Genomic DNA, 18,307 nt, shown 5'->3' on the forward strand with positions numbered 1-18,307 from the left:
TGGTTATCATGTTGAAACCAAGGGTGAAGGAACTAAAGAATTCCTATACATTACAGAAATTTTAAAAGGACAAAAGAAGGTCCTAGAGACTATACCTGCACTAGCCACTGGTTTATACCATGCTAAGATTAACATGATAGAAGCTAACTTGGCAAAGCACAAACTGTTCAAAGAACAATTCACTCTATGGCATGACCGGCTTGGCCATCCGGGTTCGAACATGATACGTAAACTGATTAAGAGTTCGAATGGGTACAATCTTAAAGAGAGAAAAGTTTTCCCTAAAAATCTCACTTGTGTAGCATGTGCACAAGGGAAACTTATCATAAGACCATCACCAGTAAAAGTCACAAACGAGACTTTAAACTTTCTGGAAAGGATACAAGGTGATATATGTGGACCAATACACCCATCATGTGGGACATTTAGATATTTCATGGTGATGATAGATGCATCAACCAGATGGTCACACGTTTGCTTGTTATCCACAAGGAACTTAGCATTTGCTAAGCTGTTAGCTCAAATCATAAGATTAAGAGCACATTTTCCAGAGTTTCCACTTAAGACTATACGTCTAGACAATGCTGGTGAATTTACATCCTAAGCGTTTAATGATTATTGTATGTCCATGGGGGTGAGTGTGGAACATCCTGTGGCACATGTCCATACACAAAACGGATTAGCTGAATCCTTCATTAAACGAATACAATTGATAGCTCGACCATTGTTAATGCGATTGAAGCTTCCTGTGTTGGCTTGGGGACACGCGGTCTTACATGCAGCAGAGCTCATATGCATCAGGCCATCTAGTGAACACAAATATTCACCATCCCAACTATTATCGGGTCAAGAGCCAAACTTATCCCATCTCAAAACATTTGGTTGTGCCGTCTATACACATATTGCTCCACCACAGAGAACTAAGATGGGACTTCAAAGGAGGATGAGAATATATGTTGGATATGAGTCTCCCACTATTATAAAGTATCTTGAGCCATTAACAGGAGATTTATTTAAGGCCAGATACGCGGACTGTCAATTCGTTGAGTCTGAATTCCCTATGTTAGGTGGTGAGACTAGCAAGCTGGTCAAGGAATTAACATGGAATCAAACATACTTAAATTGGCAAGATCCTTGAACTATAGCATGTGATGCAGAGGTTCAAAAGATTATACATTTACAACAGCTAGCTAATCAATTGCCAGGTTCCTTTGCTGACCCAAAGAGAGTAACAAAATCGTACATACCAGCTTGCAATGCACCAGTACGTATTGATGTTCAGAAGGAACACAATAATCAAGTTGCTACAGAGTCTAAACCACGTTTGAAACGAGGTAGACCATTAGGTTCTAAAAATAAGAACCCTCGGAAGTCTAAAGGTGCAAAACAGACCGAGGTTCAGGGAATTAATGAAAAAACAGACATTGCCGCGGAAACTCCTAAGGTACAAAGTAAAGTTCAGGACGCTGAACCTCAAGAACCTGAAGGGATTGATAACAATGAGATATCAATCAATTATATAATGTCTGGAATACAATGGAACCGAAAAGATGTCGACATTGATGATATATTTGCATACAAGGTAGCACTTGAGATAAATGAGGATCATGAACCCACATCTATATTAGAGTGCACTCAAAGCAAAAATTTGCTTAAATGGAAAGAAGCTATTGATGTGGAGTTAAACTCTTTGAAGAAGAGAAGTGTGTTTGGTCCGATCTTAAGGACAACACCTGAAATTATACCAGTTGGACATAAGTGGGTCTTTGTAAGGAAGAGAAATGAAAACAATGAAATTGTGAAATTGTAAGGACGCTGAAATTCATTTTTTATAAATTATTTTTACTTATCTTTTAAAAAATATATTTTCATGAAAATTAAAATTTCATAAAGATAATTTATTTTTTTGATATTTTTTATGTACTCCATATTATTTAAATTCAAGAAGTCAAATAAAGATATTTTGCTTTTTCCTGATCAACATGATCAAAATTTTGTGTAATATCATGTTTTATATACAAATGTATAAGGTTGGTCAAAAAGAAAAAACACATGTAATTTGCTATGTGTAAAACATCTAGATAATTTTTCTATAAGAATTGTTAAATACAATTATAGATTTCAGATTTCAGATTCTGATACATATATATATATTTTTATAAATTATTTTTACTTATCTTTTAAAAAATATATTTTTTGAAAATTTAAATTTCATAAAGATAATTTATTTTTTTGATATTTTTTATGTACTCCATATTATTTACATTCAAGAAGTCAAATAAAGATCTATAAGAATCGTTAAATACAATTATAGATTTCAGATTTCAGATTCTGATACATATATATTCATCTTTTATAAATTATTTTTACTTATCTTTTAAAAAATATATTTTTTGAAAATTTAAATTTCATAAAGATAAGTTATTTTTTTGATATTTTTTACGTACTCCATATTATTTACATTCAAGAAGTCAAATAAAGATATTTTGCTTTTTCCTGATCAACATGATCAAAATTTTGTGTAATATCATATTTTAGATACAAATGTATAAGGTTGGTCAAGAAGAAAAAACACATGTAATTTGCTATGTGTAAAACTTCTAGATAATACTTCTATAAGAATCGTTAAATACAATTATAGATTTCAGATTTCAGATTCTGATACATATATATTCATCTTTTATAAATTATTTTTACTTATCTTTTAAAAAATATATTTTTTGAAAATTTAAATTTCATAAAGATAAGTTATTTTTTTGATATTTTTTACGTACTCCATATTATTTACATTCAAGAAGTCAAATAAAGATATTTTGCTTTTTCCTGATCAACATGATCAAAATTTTGTGTAATATCATATTTTAGATACAAATGTATAAGGTTGGTCAAGAAGAAAAAACACATGTAATTTGCTATGTGTAAAACTTCTAGATAATACTTCTATAAGAATCGTTAAATACAATTATAGATTTCAGATTTCAGATTCTGATACATATATATTCATCTTTTATAAATTATTTTTACTTATCTTTTAAAAAATATATTTTTTGAAAATTTAAATTTCATAAAGATAAGTTATTTTTTTGATATTTTTTACGTACTCCATATTATTTACATTCAAGAAGTCAAATAAAGATATTTTGCTTTTTCCTGATCAACATGATCAAAATTTTGTGTAATATCATATTTTAGATACAAATGTATAAGGTTGGTCAAGAAGAAAAAACACATGTAATTTGCTATGTGTAAAACTTCTAGATAATACTTCTATAAGAATCGTTAAATACAATTATAGATTTCAGATTTCAGATTCTGATACATATATATTCATCTTTTATAAATTATTTTTACTTATCTTTTAAAAAATATATTTTTTGAAAATTTAAATTTCATAAAGATAAGTTATTTTTTTGATATTTTTTACGTACTCCATATTATTTACATTCAAGAAGTCAAATAAAGATATTTTGCTTTTTCCTGATCAACATGATCAAAATTTTGTGTAATATCATATTTTAGATACAAATGTATAAGGTTGGTCAAGAAGAAAAAACACATGTAATTTGCTATGTGTAAAACTTCTAGATAATACTTCTATAAGAATCGTTAAATACAATTATAGATTTCAGATTTCAGATTCTGATACATATATATTCATTTTTTATAAATTATTTTTACTTATCTTTTTAAAAGTATATTTTCATGAAAATTAAAATTTCATAAAGATAATTTATTTTTTTGATATTTTTTATGTACTCCATATTATTTAAATTTAAAAAGTCAAATAAAGATATTTTGCTTTTTCGTGATCAACATGATCAAAATTTTGTATAATATCATTTTTTAGATACAAATGTATAAGGTTGGTCAAAAAGAAAAAACACATGTAATTTGCTATGTGTAAAACTTCTAGATAATTTTTCTATAAGAATCGTTAAATACAATTATAGATTTCAGATTCACAATCTTCGCAAGTCAATCAGAGTGACGCAGCGGAAGCGTGGTGGGCCCATAACCCACAGGTCCCAAGATCAAAACTTGGCTCTGATACATATATATTCATTTTTTATAAATTATTTTTACTTATCTTTTAAAAAATATATTTTCATGAAAATTAAAATTTCATAAAGATAATTTATTTTTTTGATATTTTTTATGTACTCCATATTATTTAAATTTAAAAAGTCAAATAAAGATATTTTGCTTTTTCGTGATCAACATGATCAAAATTTTGTATAATATCATATTTTAGATACAAATGTATAAGGTTGGTCAAAAAGAAAAAACACATCTAATTTGCTATGTGTAAAACTTCTAAATAATTCTTCTATAAAAATCGTTAAATACAATTATAGATTTCAGATTCATAATCTTCGCAAGTAAATCAGAGTGGCGCAGCGGAAGCGTTGTAGACCCTTAATTCATAGGTTCCAAGATCGAAACTTGGCTCTGATACATATATATTTATTTTTATAAATTATTTTTACTTATCTTTTAAAAAATATTTTTTCATGAAAATTTAATTTTCATAATGGTAATTTATTTTTTTATATTTTTTATGTACTCTATATTATTTAAATTTAAGAAGTCAAATAAAGATATTTGAATTAATTTTTAAAACAATAAAAAGAAAAATGATGCAAAATTTAACTCAAGTAAACAATTTAGAAATGAAAAAAGATTAGAAAATTTTTTAAACAAATATTTCATTTTTTTGTAGAATACTTATATATATATGTGAAAATCATAGTCTTTTAGGTATTAAGGTATAAATTATAAATAACCTAAAGGTTGAACTATTTTGGTGCAAAAACGACTTGTTTACAACTGTTTTTTTACAGTTAGTACTTAGTAGTATGCTCCATGCCTCCATCTTTTATGAGTCAATAATAAAAGTCAAACCCATGTGAACGCGATGGGCTGAAAATTCCCATCATAAAGTTTTTGCATGGTGTTGAATTTTTTATTGTCCACAAATAAAGCCACGTAGATTACGTAAAGGCTGAATTTTATTTTTCTAATTCGTTTTAGACTTTCCGTTTTTTATTTTAACTCAACTTAACATTTAAAAATAAATAAATTTGTTGTAATATTCTGTGTGATACATTAATTTTTAATATTTTTTTGGAAATGGGCATATAAGATGTTTGGAAGAGGATCATATAGTTGACTTATCAGCTACGCTAATATTTCACACTAGGCTGCAAAACTATAAATTGTACACACATTTAAAATTTCACACTAGGCTGCAAAACTGATATATTTCAGATTTAAATTTATTGGGTGTGCCTTTGTTGGACACTTGGACTCATTCATTATTCGTCGAATCAGACAACATAATGTGATTTTTTGACTTTTTAATTACATTTTTGATGTTATTATGTTAATTGCATCTTCACTTTGGGTTTGGGTGTACGAGTGAATTAGTTGAGATAACCTTCGGATTATGCCAACAGAGAGGACATATGAATTATGATTTAAGTCGATCATACGAGTCCATTTCTAAATACATAGGACAAAAGAGAGAGAGAAAAAAATTAAAATTTCAGGATAATGTAATAAGAAGTCAAAGGAAGATTATGTCATAATGGTTAGTCAAATAATTACATCAAAAAAGTTGTAAACCAGCAGCAGTTATGTTCACACGTTGCTATACTTTGAAAAATGTTGTAGTTAATTGGACGACTGTTGAAAAATTAACACTGCTATTAACAATACGATTATATAAAAAAAATATTAAAGAAAAGATTAATTTTCTTGATAAGTTTTCTTGCATTGGATTGGACTAAAATTAATTATTAGCCTTTCCAAAAATGATTCGTAAGATTCGTTCATATCTATTTTATTTCTCAAGATTCCATTCCTTTTTAGTACTATTATGGTAAGAAAAAAGAAAAAATGTATTTTCATCATATTTAAATACACTGAAACGTTCGCTACACATTTTATAGGATCTGGTGCAAATAATTCAACACAGAAGTGACACAGAGACGTATCCATCTTTCTGACCCATCCCTCTATTAAATTTGACCCAAAAGATCTTCTTTTTTTTTTTTTTGTCAAACGACCCAAAAGATCAAACACTCAGAAAAAACAGGATTCATCTTTTTTCATTTATCATCAATTCCATTTCACACTTTTTGTGTGGAATAGAATTGTCTGTTTTTGTTTCTTTAAACCCAAAGCAAGAAACTTGTCTTTTTGGGGTGTGAGAGCAAAACCAGTTCTCGAACTCGTGGGAGAAGAAAGTTAAGGGGTTTAAACAGAGTCTTGTCGGAATCATGGATACGAGTGAATCTAGGAACCGTAAAGTTACAGCAGTAGAAAAGTTCGATCTCGAAGTCCCTGAGACTGCTCATCAGATTAGCAGTGGTTCGTTTCTTATCCTCTATCTTTGGAATTTATATTGTTATTGCAAATATTGTCCTTTTGTTTTCTTTTTTGCTCTTTTTTGGGTGGATCAACTTTGTCGTTTACTGCTTGATCTCGAGCTTTTGAAGTAAAGTTCTTTTTTATTTAGTCTTTGGAAAGCCAAAAGTGTACTTAATTGGGGAGTTTATGGTTGTTTTTTTTTTTTCTAATAAACTGTAGCCTTTTGTCTTCTTCGTCAGATTCACTAATAACTCACTTATGCATGCATAGCAAGTGTAATTTCCATATTTCAGTTTCTCTATACAGAACTCTGCTTTTTTGTTTTGATTTTACTCTTGAAAACTGTATTTGGGATGGAAAAAAATGAGTGGGTGGCTTATTATTCTATCTTGTATATGTGTGTAAGCTTTTTAACAGTTTGAGCATTGTACACAGATTCATGGTTGCAGGTATCGTTTGTTCTAACAACCGGTATAAACAGTGCTTATGTGTTGGGATATTCCGGGACAGTCATGGTTCCTTTGGGTTGGATTGGTGGTGTGATTGGTCTCCTTCTTGCTACCGGAATCTCCCTTTATGCAAACTCTCTTGTCGCCAAGCTTCATGAGTTTGGTGGAAAGAGACACATTCGCTATAGAGACCTTGCAGGCTTCATCTACGGTACATTCCTCTTCCTTTTTTTACATTTTTTAACTATTGATTTTGGTTGTTTCAGGCTTACAAGATGTGTATTTGCTTGATGCCTTAGGTAAAAAGATGTACCGTGTTACATGGGGATTGCAATATGTCAATCTTTTCATGATTAATTGTGGCTTCATCATACTTGCTGGTTCTGCCTTAAAGGTACGATAAAAACAAACTCACCTGTTTTGTTGTGAGTTAAGTCATCAGCTGCTCATTTGGCTCTGCTTTTGCATTATGTGCAGGCTGTTTATGTGCTTTTTAGAGATGACAGCTTAATGAAACTGCCTCACTTTATCGCCATCGCGGGTGTTGTATGTGCGCTTTTCGCAATCGGTATTCCTCATTTATCAGCTCTTGGAATCTGGCTCGGAGTTTCAACAATCCTCAGCATAGTCTACATTGTTGTTGCAATAGTTCTATCAGCTAAAGATGGTATACTTCTTTGATATAACCAAAACAAAAACTAAATGATACATTTGATTGATATGTGTTTTTTTAAACCATTTTGTGTGTTTTGTTTTGGTTTTAATAGGAGTAAACAAACCTGAAAGAGACTATACCATACAAGGATCATCAATAAACAAACTCTTTACCATAACAGGAGCAGCAGCAAATCTGGTTTTCGCATTCAATACGGGAATGCTCCCGGAAATACAGGTTAGCTAGTCACATCGATATATTCATGCTTGATCGAATCTTTCTCTGTTTTTTTTTTTTCATTAACCCTAATATTTTGTGCAATGATTAGGCCACAGTGAAGCAACCGGTGGTTAAAAACATGATGAAGGCTCTGTATTTTCAATTCACTGTTGGTGTTTTACCAATGTATGCCGTTACATTCATCGGTTATTGGGCTTACGGGTCCTCTACATCGACTTATTTGTTAAACAGCGTCAGTGGACCTGTCTGGGTTAAAGCACTCGCTAACATTTGCGCTTTCTTACAATCCGTTATCTCTTTACATGTAAGTTTCTCTTCCTCAAACCGCTCTTTAGAACTCAATGATGAGTTTTTACGTCTTACTCCTAAGCTTAACAGTTCAAAATTCTTGTGATTTTTTTTGTAGATTTTTGCTAGTCCGACTTATGAGTATATGGATACAAAGTACGGAGTCAAAGGAAGTCCATTGGCATTGAAGAATCTGTTGTTTAGAACAGTAGCAAGAGGAAGCTACCTTGCGGTAAGCACTCTTCTCTCTGCGCTATTGCCGTTTCTTGGAGATTTCATGAGCCTAACGGGAGCGATAAGCACGTTCCCTCTGACATTCATATTAGCGAATCACATGTATCTAGTCGCTATGAACGAAAAGCTTAGTGTTGTGCAAAAGCTATGGCATTGGCTTAATGTTTGCGTCTTTGGATTAATGTCTCTTGCTGCTGCTATTGCTGCTGTTAGACTCATATCCGTTGATTCCAAAAACTTCCATGTTTTTGCTGATGTTTGATAAAAAAAAACTCTTATTATTTTTTTTTGTATTCTTCGATATTGTTAATGTTGTAATATCTTACACCAGATAAAAAAAATGGTTGTAATCTCTTTTTTCTTCTTCGAAATTACGAAGTAAACAGATACTAAAATAACAAATAAACAGAGAAGTGAAGTTAAATCAAGAAGCCATGCATCCAACACCATATCGAGTGATCGGAAAAACAAGTAACAAAGCACTTGAAACAATTCCGAGTCTCTATAACTTGATCAATCTATATCTCGTTACCTGGAAACAAACAACGAGTAACTCTTCGATCCGAAAACGTAGGCAGTGAAGAGATTGCAACTTGATACGGTGATGGTTTATGTTATCTCTGTTTCTTGTTTTCAAACTGTTTTCGTTAGTTTTTAAACGTAATGAATTTAGTAATCAAACGTGAGCCATAATTGGGCCTAGCCTTAATGGGCTAAGTTGATGGAGAAAGCTCAAAGGCCCAATAGAGCATTGTGCTATTTTATGAATCCGTATATAAATAGTCTTGACCTAATTAACGAAAGCTAGGGTTTTTCTCTGTAAGTTTCGCTCGCCGGCATAAAAAGGAGTGGGGAGAGGAAGAAGACACAGTTGCAGGATCGAAAATGAAGGGACGTCAAGGAGAGAGAGTTAGGTAATTAGGGTTTCGAATGTGAAGCTTATCTCTCTCTCTTTCAGCTGAATCTCCGATTCGAATTTGTTCGTTAATGGTTAGCTAAGTCTGATGAAATCTATATGTTTCGTTGTTTTTGCAGGTTGTATGTTCGAGGAACAGTCCTCGGTTACAAGAGGTACTTTGAAATTTTCATCCTTTCGAATTGATTTATTAACATTTGCAATGTTACTGAGTTATTAGGGTGAATTGGTTTTGTATATCAACATAGATCTATCTCTTTCATTAAGCATCTATCTTGTTTTCTAATTCTACAGAAATCTTTATGACATGATGGACTAGTTTACAATAGAGTTTCCGACAATTATTTGAGTCTTCTGTTTGTGTTTTTGTAGTTAAGTCTCTGATTTAGTGTTTATATGCAATTGTTTGCAAGCCCTGTAACGTGAAACAAAGCTTGGTTACTAAACTATTAAGTAATTTGTCAGGTCCAAGTCCAACCAATACCCCAACACTTCTCTCGTCCAGATTGAAGGAGTGAACACTCAAGAGGAGGTTAACTGGTACAAGGGAAAGCGTATGGCTTACATCTACAAGGCAAAGACAAAGAAGAACGGTTCTCACTACCGTTGCATTTGGGGAAAGGTCGCTAGGCCTCATGGTAACAGTGGTGTTGTCCGTGCTAAGTTCACTTCAAACCTACCACCTAAGTCAATGGTATGTTAATTTTCTTGGATTATATCATGGTTGATTGATTGTTTTTTCCAGTGCTTGTGACTTATCAATATTAATCTGCTGTGTTGATCTCAGGGAGCTAAAGTCAGAGTGTTCATGTACCCAAGCAACATATGAGGTACTATTCTCATTTTCAATTAAATTTTGATCCAATAGTCCCATTTATTGGTTTAATTTCGTTTAGGATCATCATCAGAATTGAGGACTATACACCTTCCACTGATTTTTTACCTTGTGGTTTTAGATAATTTTGTTTTGCTTTTTACATGTTCTAACCATGTCACGTAGGCTATATTTTAATTGAAAGGTTGTGCATTGTAGTTAAAGAGCACTTACAACTCATCCCTATAATAGATAAGCCTAAGTTTTGCTTTTGTTTCTGGATCCTGATTCGATTTCCTAATGCAGGAAGCTTGATTCAAGAACAGTTTACAAACTAGCGGAAGGGAATCACAAGTATCATTTCGCAGGAGCTGTAGTTTTTATCCTTTTATTCACTTTTTGTCATAGACTCTTCTTGTCAGTTTTGATTATCGATTAATGGAATTTCAGAAATATTATGATCCGCTTCATTTCCTTATTTTTTTGCTCTCAACTATGTTCTTCTACTCTTCTGAAATCTGAGCTTCAACAAGAAATGAAGCGTTCAGTATTATTTAATGCAAGAGCATTAAAACCTTTTTTTCATTAGTAGTATTACACTATTACTAAAGACTACTATATATATAACACATTCGTTAGATTAGATGATGATGATGATGTATGAATGAGAATGATGATGTAAAAAGTTAAAAGTCATAAGCATTGAATTAAAGATAAAACAGATAATTAAACCTTCTATTTTGCACCACCCGCCAAAACTAAAATATCCCAATATCTGGTGCCGACATCAGGAAAAAGAATAGAGGCCCAAAGTACAAGTTACAATCACGGACTCACTCTCACAGTGTCCTTGGCTTAAAGGCTTAAACACACAATCTCCGAGATTCTTATTCTTTTCGTGGATCATCTTCTACTTCTTCTTTTAATTTCCCGTGTATTTTGGAGTTCCGTTCGAGGACAGATCTTGATTTGGACTCTCTCTTCTCAACGTGAGGTGATGATAAAAATCCATCCTTTATGACAATTTCTCTCACAATTCTATAGAGATCGTCTTCTTCTTTCTCTCCGCTTTTTTACAAAAAAAAAAACTTTCGTTTTTTCTTTTCAATACTGATTCTGTCTTGGAATTGGGATTGTGAAGGGAAGAGAAAACAAATGGCATCGCGTTTAGGTGTTTCTATAGGCGCCGCTTTGGGATCCTCTCACTGGGACGACGGAAGACGGCGAAGACGTGACTTGTCCATTTCTGTGAATTTCGTGACGAACGGGAGGAGCCGGAGAGGAAGTAGAAGCGGTGTGAGGATTCTTAGGGTTTCTAATGAAGGAGCTGAATCGTACCTCGATATGTGGAAAAACGCTGTTGATCGCGAGAAGAAAGAGAAAGCCTTTGAGAAAATTGCCGAGAATGTTGTATCCGTCGATGGTGTAAAAGAGGAAGGAGGTGATTTGGAGAAGAAGAGTGATGAGTTTCAGAAGATTCTTGAGGTTTCTGTCGAGGAAAGAGATCGGATTCAGCGAATGCAGGTCGTTGATCGTGCCGCTGCAGCCATCTCCGCTGCTAAAGCGATTCTTGCTTCTAACAGTTCCGGTGACGGGAAGGAAGGGTTTCCAGATGATGTTAACACTGCCACAAGTGAAGAAGTCACGGAGACTCAAAAAAGAGGTAAACTTTATTAGCTCTTCATTCGTTTTGGTTATATGTGAAGTAGTAGTAGTCACCTCACTTGGTTATTATGGTTTGGTTGATTCATATGTTGTTGGAATCTACCAGGAATGTGGAGTAGAACAGTGTATGTGCCTCGGTCTGAAAGTTCTGGGAGTGAGACTCCAGGACCAGATTTTTGGTCTTGGACGCCACCTCAAGGTAGTGAGATAAGCTCAAGTATGAATGTGGACTTGCAGGCTGTGGAAAAGCCTGTTGAGTTTCCAACTAATCCTGTATTGGAGAAAGATAAATCAGCAGATTCTCTTTCTATACCCTATGAGAGTATGCTTTCTTCTGAAAGACATAGCTTTACTATCCCGCCTTTTGAGTCTTTGGTCGAGGTTCGGAAAGAGGCTGAGACGAAGCCCAGCTCTGCTGAGACATCGTCGACAGAACATGACCTTGATGATGTATCTTCAGCGAATGCGGAAGAAGTGGCTCGTGTTCTTGGTAGTTTGGATGAGTCTTCTTCCTCTGGAGTTAGTGAAGACGGATTGAAGTGGTGGAAGCAAACGGGTGTAGAGAAAAGACCTGATGGTGTGGTTTGTAGGTGGACAATGATACGTGGGGTTACTGCTGATGGTGTTGTTGAGTGGCAAGACAAGTATTGGGAGGCTTCTGATGATTTTGGGTTCAAGGAACTTGGTTCTGAGAAATCAGGACGTGATGCGACTGGAAACGTGTGGCGTGAGTTCTGGAGAGAGTCGATGAGCCAGGTCAGTGTAAAAGTAGTTACTATAGATAAATCTAGAAACTGAGACACTTATCTGCAGGGGTATGTAGTGTACTGTAGACTATTTTGGGACTTAATTTGAATTGTCTGTTACAGGAGAATGGTGTTGTGCATATGGAGAAAACTGCAGACAAATGGGGAAAGAGTGGGCAAGGTGATGAATGGCAAGAGAAGTGGTGGGAGCATTATGATGCTACTGGAAAATCTGAAAAATGGGCTCATAAGTGGTGCAGCATTGACCGCAACACACCCCTTGATGCTGGCCATGCTCATGTCTGGCATGAAAGGTATACTCAAAACCCTCTTTTCACAACACATAGTCCTGAACAATATCATCAAGCTCGTTAACACCTTATACTGTTGAACATCAACTCAGTTATACCCTACTGAGATTCTGTAGCAAAACATTGGCTTTTCACGCTCGTTAGAATGCTCTATTAACATTTAGAAGCCTAGTCTGCGAGAATTGGTTAATTTGTTATTTCGACTTGTGAGTTCTGGGAGCGATTAGCATTGTAAAAAGCCACTCCTACCTTGTCTTCAAAAGATATGTGCTTATGTAGTTCTCCTCTGCATCTGTAAAGGAAATAGAATTGAAACTACACAAAGTGTGACTAAATAACTATGATGTCTCTAAATCTGTCTTGATTGGTTAATACCAGGTGGGGAGAGAAGTATGACGGACAAGGCGGAAGCACAAAGTACACAGACAAGTGGGCTGAACGATGGGTAGGGGACGGTTGGGACAAATGGGGAGACAAATGGGATGAGAACTTTAACCCGAGCGCTCAAGGAGTGAAACAAGGTGAGACTTGGTGGGAAGGGAAGCACGGTGACAGATGGAACCGAAGTTGGGGAGAAGGTCACAACGGATCAGGATGGGTTCACAAATACGGTAAAAGCAGCAGCGGAGAACACTGGGACACACATGTGCCACAAGAAACTTGGTATGAGAGGTTCCCTCACTTTGGCTTCTTCCACTGTTTTGACAACTCTGTTCAGCTCCGAGCTGTTAAGAAGCCTTCTGATATGTCCTAGAAAAAGACAAGGCTATAAATAAATAAGCTGGGACAATAAGAAATTGGCCTTGCATGCACTCTAGAGTAGTAGTTGATCAATTGTAATGTATTTATTATCACTTCTAATATGGTCGATGCTTTGTTGTTTTATTAATAGATGTTGCCTTAAGTTGTTTATTTGATACTTTTAGTCATATAATAAAATCTGATTAGGAGACTTGAACACCAAATACATTCCATTCCAGGAGAATAAAGTTGTATAAACAGATAATTTAAAACCTAGATTTGGTAAATATACAGTAAGATAAGAAGATAATTTTTTCATATTTTAATTTTATTTGTAACATATAGTCATATACTAATAAAATTCAATTTTTTTAGCGGTTACAATAATTAAAAATGAGAGAGAGGACAAACCAAAGTGGAACCCCACTGTCTCCTCCAGCTAAAAGGAGAGGATAAAAAAAAAAGATTTTTACCAAAATCTTATTATTATTCCTTTGCTTGCTGTATCATCATCTTCTTCTTCTCTTCCTCATCATCGTCTTGATCGTCACAAAGATCCTCCATTTTCGTTATTTGAAGGTAGATATACGTTACAGCTCTCTCTCTCTGTCTCTTGAAACTATTTGACTTTTGCATTTTCACATCTCTCAATCTTTCTCTGATTAAGTCGGCGTTGTGTATTTTTGCAGTTTCGTTGGAGGATCAGATCTTGACAAGAGTCAAGCTCAAGGAGAGGTAATAGATCCGTCCTTTGTGATTAATCTTCTCGAGGTTTACGATTTCATTCTTAGGAGATCGGCTTTGTCTTTATCTCTGATTACAATTTACCTTTTGTCTGGATACAATCTTGTTTCAATTGTCAAATGGATTTGAAATTTAGGATCTTTGGACAAAGATGGATTTTTTTTTTTAATGGGGTTTGCTTCTTATATCTTTGTTTTCTGGACATTGAAAATTTAGGGTGAGAAAAGTGAAGGCAAGGCTTTGAAGATGTCTTTTACAGGAACTCAACAGAAATGCAAAGCTTGTGAGAAGACAGTGTATGCTGTGGAGCTTCTCTCAGCTGATGGAGTTGGCTATCACAAGTCTTGCTTCAAATGCACTCACTGCAAAAGCAGGCTTCAGGTCTCTTTCTCCCTTATAAATAACCTTTGTATATTATGTTAACGGTGCTGGTTTTGGTTAAATGATGATTTGACATTGTACCCATAAGAAGTTCCTGAGAAAGTAAATGTCTTTTTTTTTTCTTTCAGCTGAGCAGTTACTCATCCATGGAAGGTGTGTTGTACTGTAAGCCTCATTTTGAGCAGCTCTTTAAGGAGTCTGGTAGTTTCAACAAGAACTTTCAGTCACGTATGTAGTCTTGTCTCTGCCTTGATTCCAATTTTTTTTTCTTGCCCTTCTTTTGGATATCGATGTAATGTGTCTATAACTTTGATTCCTCATAGCTGCAAAGCCGGCTGACAAATCAGCAACTCCTGAGCTGGTAAGTATTTCTTATCTGGTTTGGAATAAAAGCTCTTTAGGCACATTAATTGACTCTTTTATTTATATCCCTTTCTTGGTTTGTTCTCAGACAAGGACACCTAGTCGAGTTGCGGGCAGATTCTCTGGTACACAAGAGAAATGCGCCACTTGCAGTAAAACTGTATATCCTATCGAGAAGGTTAGAACTTGTTTAGTATCTATAGCTCTTCACTCATGCATTTCCCCATTAACTGAAGCTCTGTAATCACCTTTCTGTCCTCTAAAACACAGTTTGATCATTTGCTAGAGTTCACCTATGTTTTCTCTTTAATGTGTTGGATAAATACATAATCCCCTCAATAACCAAGAGCTTGTAAGGAACATAATGTCTTGCATGGATTCATAAACCCTGGAAATATCGGTTCTTTGTTGCTTAGTTTACCTGTTTGAGCTGTTAAGGAGATTCACGTCTATTGCTTGTGCTTAGTTCTCGAGTAATCCATGAAAACTATTGACATCATGACTTAAAAACACTTGCTGGGATCTTTGAAAGCTCCTTTGGTCTGTCCTGCTTAAATCTTGTTTTTGGTTCCAAAAACTGCAGGTAACAGTGGAGAGCCAGACATATCACAAGTCCTGCTTCAAATGCTCACATGGAGGCTGCGCACTTTCGCCATCCAACTACGCAGCTCTTGAAGGAATCCTGTACTGCAAGCACCATTTCGCTCAGCTCTTCAAGGAAAAGGGAAGTTACAACCACTTGATCAAATCCGCTTCCATCAAACGCTCCGCAGCCGCTGCAGTCGCTGCTGGCGTACCAGCAGCCGCGGATCCTGAATCTTAAAAACTTCAATAATATCTTCTCCTCCTCTCTAGTCTAAAAATTTGAATGTTGATGCCAAACTGATTCAGTTTGCTTTTTTCCCGTTTGTGTCTTTGTGTGTGAGCGTGTGTGTAATCTATCCTTTCATGTTCTTATCTCCATTGATGTCTGCTAAACCAAACTTTGATTGTGTTAGACTGTTCGTGTTTTGGTATCTATAAAATCTGAGACTTTCGTTTACAGAAACTTCAGTTTGGGTATCTCGGACTCTGTCGCCATTAAAGAATGTATAAGCTTCTCGGTTCCTTGTGTTTAATAAAGTAGAAAAGCCTCCGAATAGGCCAGAGGGGTTTGACTATACTATTCAACTTCGTAAGACTTTTTGGTCAAACATACGCTACAGAGGACACGTGTAGTCACGTCAGCGTCTGAGTTTACATTGATGTCTACAGTATCAAATATACACTGTAGCACACAGAATCAGTAACTCCTCCAACAGAATCCTCCCGCCCATTCTCACACTTCGTCTTCAACCTTTTCGTCTTTCTCTTGATCGATCAGAATCCTCAGTTTCCGATTTCACTTTCTCTCTCTAACTTCCAAGAAAAGAGAATGAAGAAGATACACTCTCTCTCCTCTCATCTCCTCGTCCTCCTTATCACGTTAACCGCCATAGCTACACCTACGACGATCACCACCGCCACGACGATCGGAGTCACATACTCAACTCCAGCTTCAATCTCCGCCACCGCCCAACTCTCCCCGGACAGAATAGCCGCCAAAGTCGTCTCTATGAACATCCCGGCGGTGAGGCTCCTCGACTCGAATCCGGCGATGATTCGCGCCTTCGCTTACACAAACGTATCCCTCTTCCTCTCCGTACCGAATCCACTCGTTCCTCTCCTCGCTTCGAACCGTTCACTCGCGATGCGTTGGGTCTACCGCCACGTGCTTCCGTTTCACCCTCGCACCAAGATCTCGATCATCTCCGTCGGGAACGACGTGATCTCTTACTCGCCGGACGTATCTCCGTTTCTCCTCCGCGCGATGCAGAACGTTCATCAATCTCTCGTGGATCTGAGAATCTACAAGATCTCTGTATCCACGACGTTCTCTTTCTTCAACATCGTACCCACGGCGTTCCCACCTTCGTCGGCGCAGTTTCAACAACCTAACGGCGAAGTGATCATCAGACCGATTCTTCAATTCCTCGAAAGAACCAACTCGTCGTTCTTGATCAATCTCTATCCCTACAACATGTACCGGTCTAGCTTCTCGATTCCGATTGGGTTTGCTCTTTTTGAAGAGTTCCCGTTTAATTTCAGAGACGATCTCACCACCGGAGTTAGGTACCGTAATCTTTTTGATATGATGGTTGATGCTGTGATTAGTGCTATGGCTGTGATGGGGCATGAGAATCTTCCGGTGATTGTTGCGGAGACTGGTTGGCCTAGCTCGGGGATTGATGCTAGTGAAGTAGACGCGACGTTGCTGTACAGTGAGATGTTCTTGAAAGCTTTGTTGACTCATCTGAGAAGCGGATCTGGAACACCGTTGAGGAAAGAAGGTGTTTCTGAGGTTTACATCTTTGAGCTTGTTGAGAAAGATGCTAAGCAAGGGATTAGGAACTGGGGGCTTTTGCATCATAACATGACTAGTAAGTACAGCTTTGAGTTCTCGGATGGAGGCAAAGCCAGAAGTTTCATTGAGCTTTTCATCGGATGCTTTGTGGGAGTGGTGCTGCTTTATCTGTTGATGTAGGAAGAGAGAGGTACTATCTCTGTTTCCTCTGTTTACTCTGCTTCTACTTTTTGGTTCTTTGGAATTGAATCACATATTCGGTTGATGATTGGCTTAGGTTTAGATAGGTTACTACTAAGTTTGCATAAATTTGGAGGCTTATCCTTTTGTTTGTGGAATAGAATGACACATTTTACTTTGAACTTCATGAACGCCAATGACATACAACAAAAAACGCTTATCTGTGTTGATTTTTAGTTCAGGGAATGTCACTTTGAGTCTCACACATTGAAGCTATAGAAAGATGAAGCAACAGTGTAGTCACTGTAGTGTGTGCGCTTTGTCTAATCCTGAAACTGATCAAATGACATGTCTGTTCAAAATCGTTTTTAACAGTAATCAGGTGTATACAAGAGTAAAGATGCATTGAAGATGGAGGNAGAACGTTCATCAATCTCTCGTGGATCTGAGAATCTACAAGATCTCTGTATCCACGACGTTCTCTTTCTTCAACATCGTACCCACGGCGTTCCCACCTTCGTCGGCGCAGTTTCAACAACCTAACGGCGAAGTGATCATCAGACCGATTCTTCAATTCCTCGAAAGAACCAACTCGTCGTTCTTGATCAATCTCTATCCCTACAACATGTACCGGTCTAGCTTCTCGATTCCGATTGGGTTTGCTCTTTTTGAAGAGTTCCCGTTTAATTTCAGAGACGATCTCACCACCGGAGTTAGGTACCGTAATCTTTTTGATATGATGGTTGATGCTGTGATTAGTGCTATGGCTGTGATGGGGCATGAGAATCTTCCGGTGATTGTTGCGGAGACTGGTTGGCCTAGCTC

General features: G+C 35.8%; 6 protein-coding genes across 8 annotated transcripts in view; all 6 read left to right on the plus strand.

The window, feature by feature from the left end:
• Window positions 5,968–8,592, plus strand: LOC104712216 (proline transporter 2). Of its 2 annotated transcripts, none has more exons than XM_010429062.1 (7): window positions 5,968–6,372; window positions 6,808–7,032; window positions 7,121–7,215; window positions 7,299–7,488; window positions 7,589–7,713; window positions 7,805–8,020; window positions 8,123–8,592. In XM_010429062.1, exons 1-7 carry the CDS (start codon window positions 6,282–6,284, stop codon window positions 8,498–8,500), a joined length of 1,320 nt encoding a protein of 439 aa, XP_010427364.1. In that variant the 5' UTR covers window positions 5,968–6,281; the 3' UTR covers window positions 8,501–8,592. The 2 variants fall into 2 exon arrangements, with proteins under 2 accessions (XP_010427364.1, XP_010427365.1); XM_010429063.1 differs by having other exon boundaries at window positions 6,289–6,372; window positions 6,822–7,032.
• On the plus strand, window positions 9,035–10,446 carry LOC104712218 (60S ribosomal protein L35a-4). Its single transcript, XM_010429064.2, has 5 exons — window positions 9,035–9,152; window positions 9,274–9,309; window positions 9,620–9,848; window positions 9,942–9,984; window positions 10,275–10,446. Exons 1-4 carry the CDS (start codon window positions 9,124–9,126, stop codon window positions 9,981–9,983), a joined length of 336 nt encoding a protein of 111 aa, XP_010427366.1. The 5' UTR covers window positions 9,035–9,123; the 3' UTR covers window position 9,984; window positions 10,275–10,446.
• On the plus strand, window positions 10,795–13,642 carry LOC104712219. Of its 2 annotated transcripts, XM_010429066.1 has the most exons (5): window positions 10,796–10,962; window positions 11,110–11,631; window positions 11,740–12,389; window positions 12,503–12,693; window positions 13,069–13,642. In XM_010429066.1, exons 2-5 carry the CDS (start codon window positions 11,124–11,126, stop codon window positions 13,442–13,444), a joined length of 1,725 nt encoding a protein of 574 aa, XP_010427368.1. In that variant the 5' UTR covers window positions 10,796–10,962; window positions 11,110–11,123; the 3' UTR covers window positions 13,445–13,642. The 2 variants fall into 2 exon arrangements, with proteins under 2 accessions (XP_010427367.1, XP_010427368.1); XM_010429065.1 differs by having other exon boundaries at window positions 10,795–11,631.
• LOC104712220 (LIM domain-containing protein WLIM2b) lies at window positions 13,880–15,972 on the plus strand. Its single transcript, XM_010429068.2, has 7 exons — window positions 13,880–14,010; window positions 14,121–14,166; window positions 14,392–14,556; window positions 14,685–14,784; window positions 14,880–14,917; window positions 15,008–15,097; window positions 15,503–15,972. Exons 3-7 carry the CDS (start codon window positions 14,422–14,424, stop codon window positions 15,740–15,742), a joined length of 603 nt encoding a protein of 200 aa, XP_010427370.1. The 5' UTR covers window positions 13,880–14,010; window positions 14,121–14,166; window positions 14,392–14,421; the 3' UTR covers window positions 15,743–15,972.
• Window positions 16,252–17,486, plus strand: LOC104712221 (glucan endo-1,3-beta-glucosidase 2-like). The gene has a single exon (XM_019229346.1). It carries the CDS (start codon window positions 16,334–16,336, stop codon window positions 17,480–17,482), a length of 1,149 nt encoding a protein of 382 aa, XP_019084891.1. The 5' UTR covers window positions 16,252–16,333; the 3' UTR covers window positions 17,483–17,486.
• LOC109126480 (keratin, type I cytoskeletal 10-like) overlaps window positions 18,108–18,307 on the plus strand; it is a 4,270-nt gene continuing 4,070 nt past the window's right edge. Inside the window, exon 1 of the mRNA XM_019230052.1 lies at window positions 18,108–18,294. Coding sequence (XP_019085597.1) covers window positions 18,108–18,294 — 187 coding nt within the window. The remainder of the gene's footprint in view (window positions 18,295–18,307) is intronic.

The sequence above is a fragment of the Camelina sativa genome, chromosome 9 (assembly GCF_000633955.1).
Source record: "Camelina sativa cultivar DH55 chromosome 9, Cs, whole genome shotgun sequence".
Classification (NCBI taxonomy): domain Eukaryota; kingdom Viridiplantae; phylum Streptophyta; class Magnoliopsida; order Brassicales; family Brassicaceae; genus Camelina; species Camelina sativa.

Coding starts and splice junctions, on each gene's coding strand:
- LOC104712216 (XM_010429062.1), top strand. CDS start 6,282: ATGGATACGAGTGAATCTAGGAACCGTAAAGTTACAGCAGTAGAAAAG. Junction 6,373..6,807: donor TGCTCATCAGATTAGCAGTG/GTTCGTTTCTTA, acceptor CATTGTACACAG/ATTCATGGTTGCAGGTATCG. Junction 7,714..7,804: donor GAATGCTCCCGGAAATACAG/GTTAGCTAGTCA, acceptor TGCAATGATTAG/GCCACAGTGAAGCAACCGGT.
- LOC104712218 (XM_010429064.2), top strand. CDS start 9,124: ATGAAGGGACGTCAAGGAGAGAGAGTTAG. Junction 9,153..9,273: donor CGTCAAGGAGAGAGAGTTAG/GTAATTAGGGTT, acceptor TTGTTTTTGCAG/GTTGTATGTTCGAGGAACAG. Junction 9,310..9,619: donor ACAGTCCTCGGTTACAAGAG/GTACTTTGAAAT, acceptor GTAATTTGTCAG/GTCCAAGTCCAACCAATACC.
- LOC104712219 (XM_010429065.1), top strand. CDS start 11,124: ATGGCATCGCGTTTAGGTGTTTCTATAGGCGCCGCTTTGGGATCCTCT. Junction 12,390..12,502: donor GGAGAGAGTCGATGAGCCAG/GTCAGTGTAAAA, acceptor TGTCTGTTACAG/GAGAATGGTGTTGTGCATAT. Junction 12,694..13,068: donor GCTCATGTCTGGCATGAAAG/GTATACTCAAAA, acceptor GGTTAATACCAG/GTGGGGAGAGAAGTATGACG.
- LOC104712220 (XM_010429068.2), top strand. CDS start 14,422: ATGTCTTTTACAGGAACTCAACAGAAATGCAAAGCTTGTGAGAAGACA. Junction 14,918..15,007: donor AATCAGCAACTCCTGAGCTG/GTAAGTATTTCT, acceptor GTTTGTTCTCAG/ACAAGGACACCTAGTCGAGT. Junction 15,098..15,502: donor CTGTATATCCTATCGAGAAG/GTTAGAACTTGT, acceptor CAAAAACTGCAG/GTAACAGTGGAGAGCCAGAC.
- LOC104712221 (XM_019229346.1), top strand. CDS start 16,334: ATGAAGAAGATACACTCTCTCTCCTCTCATCTCCTCGTCCTCCTTATC.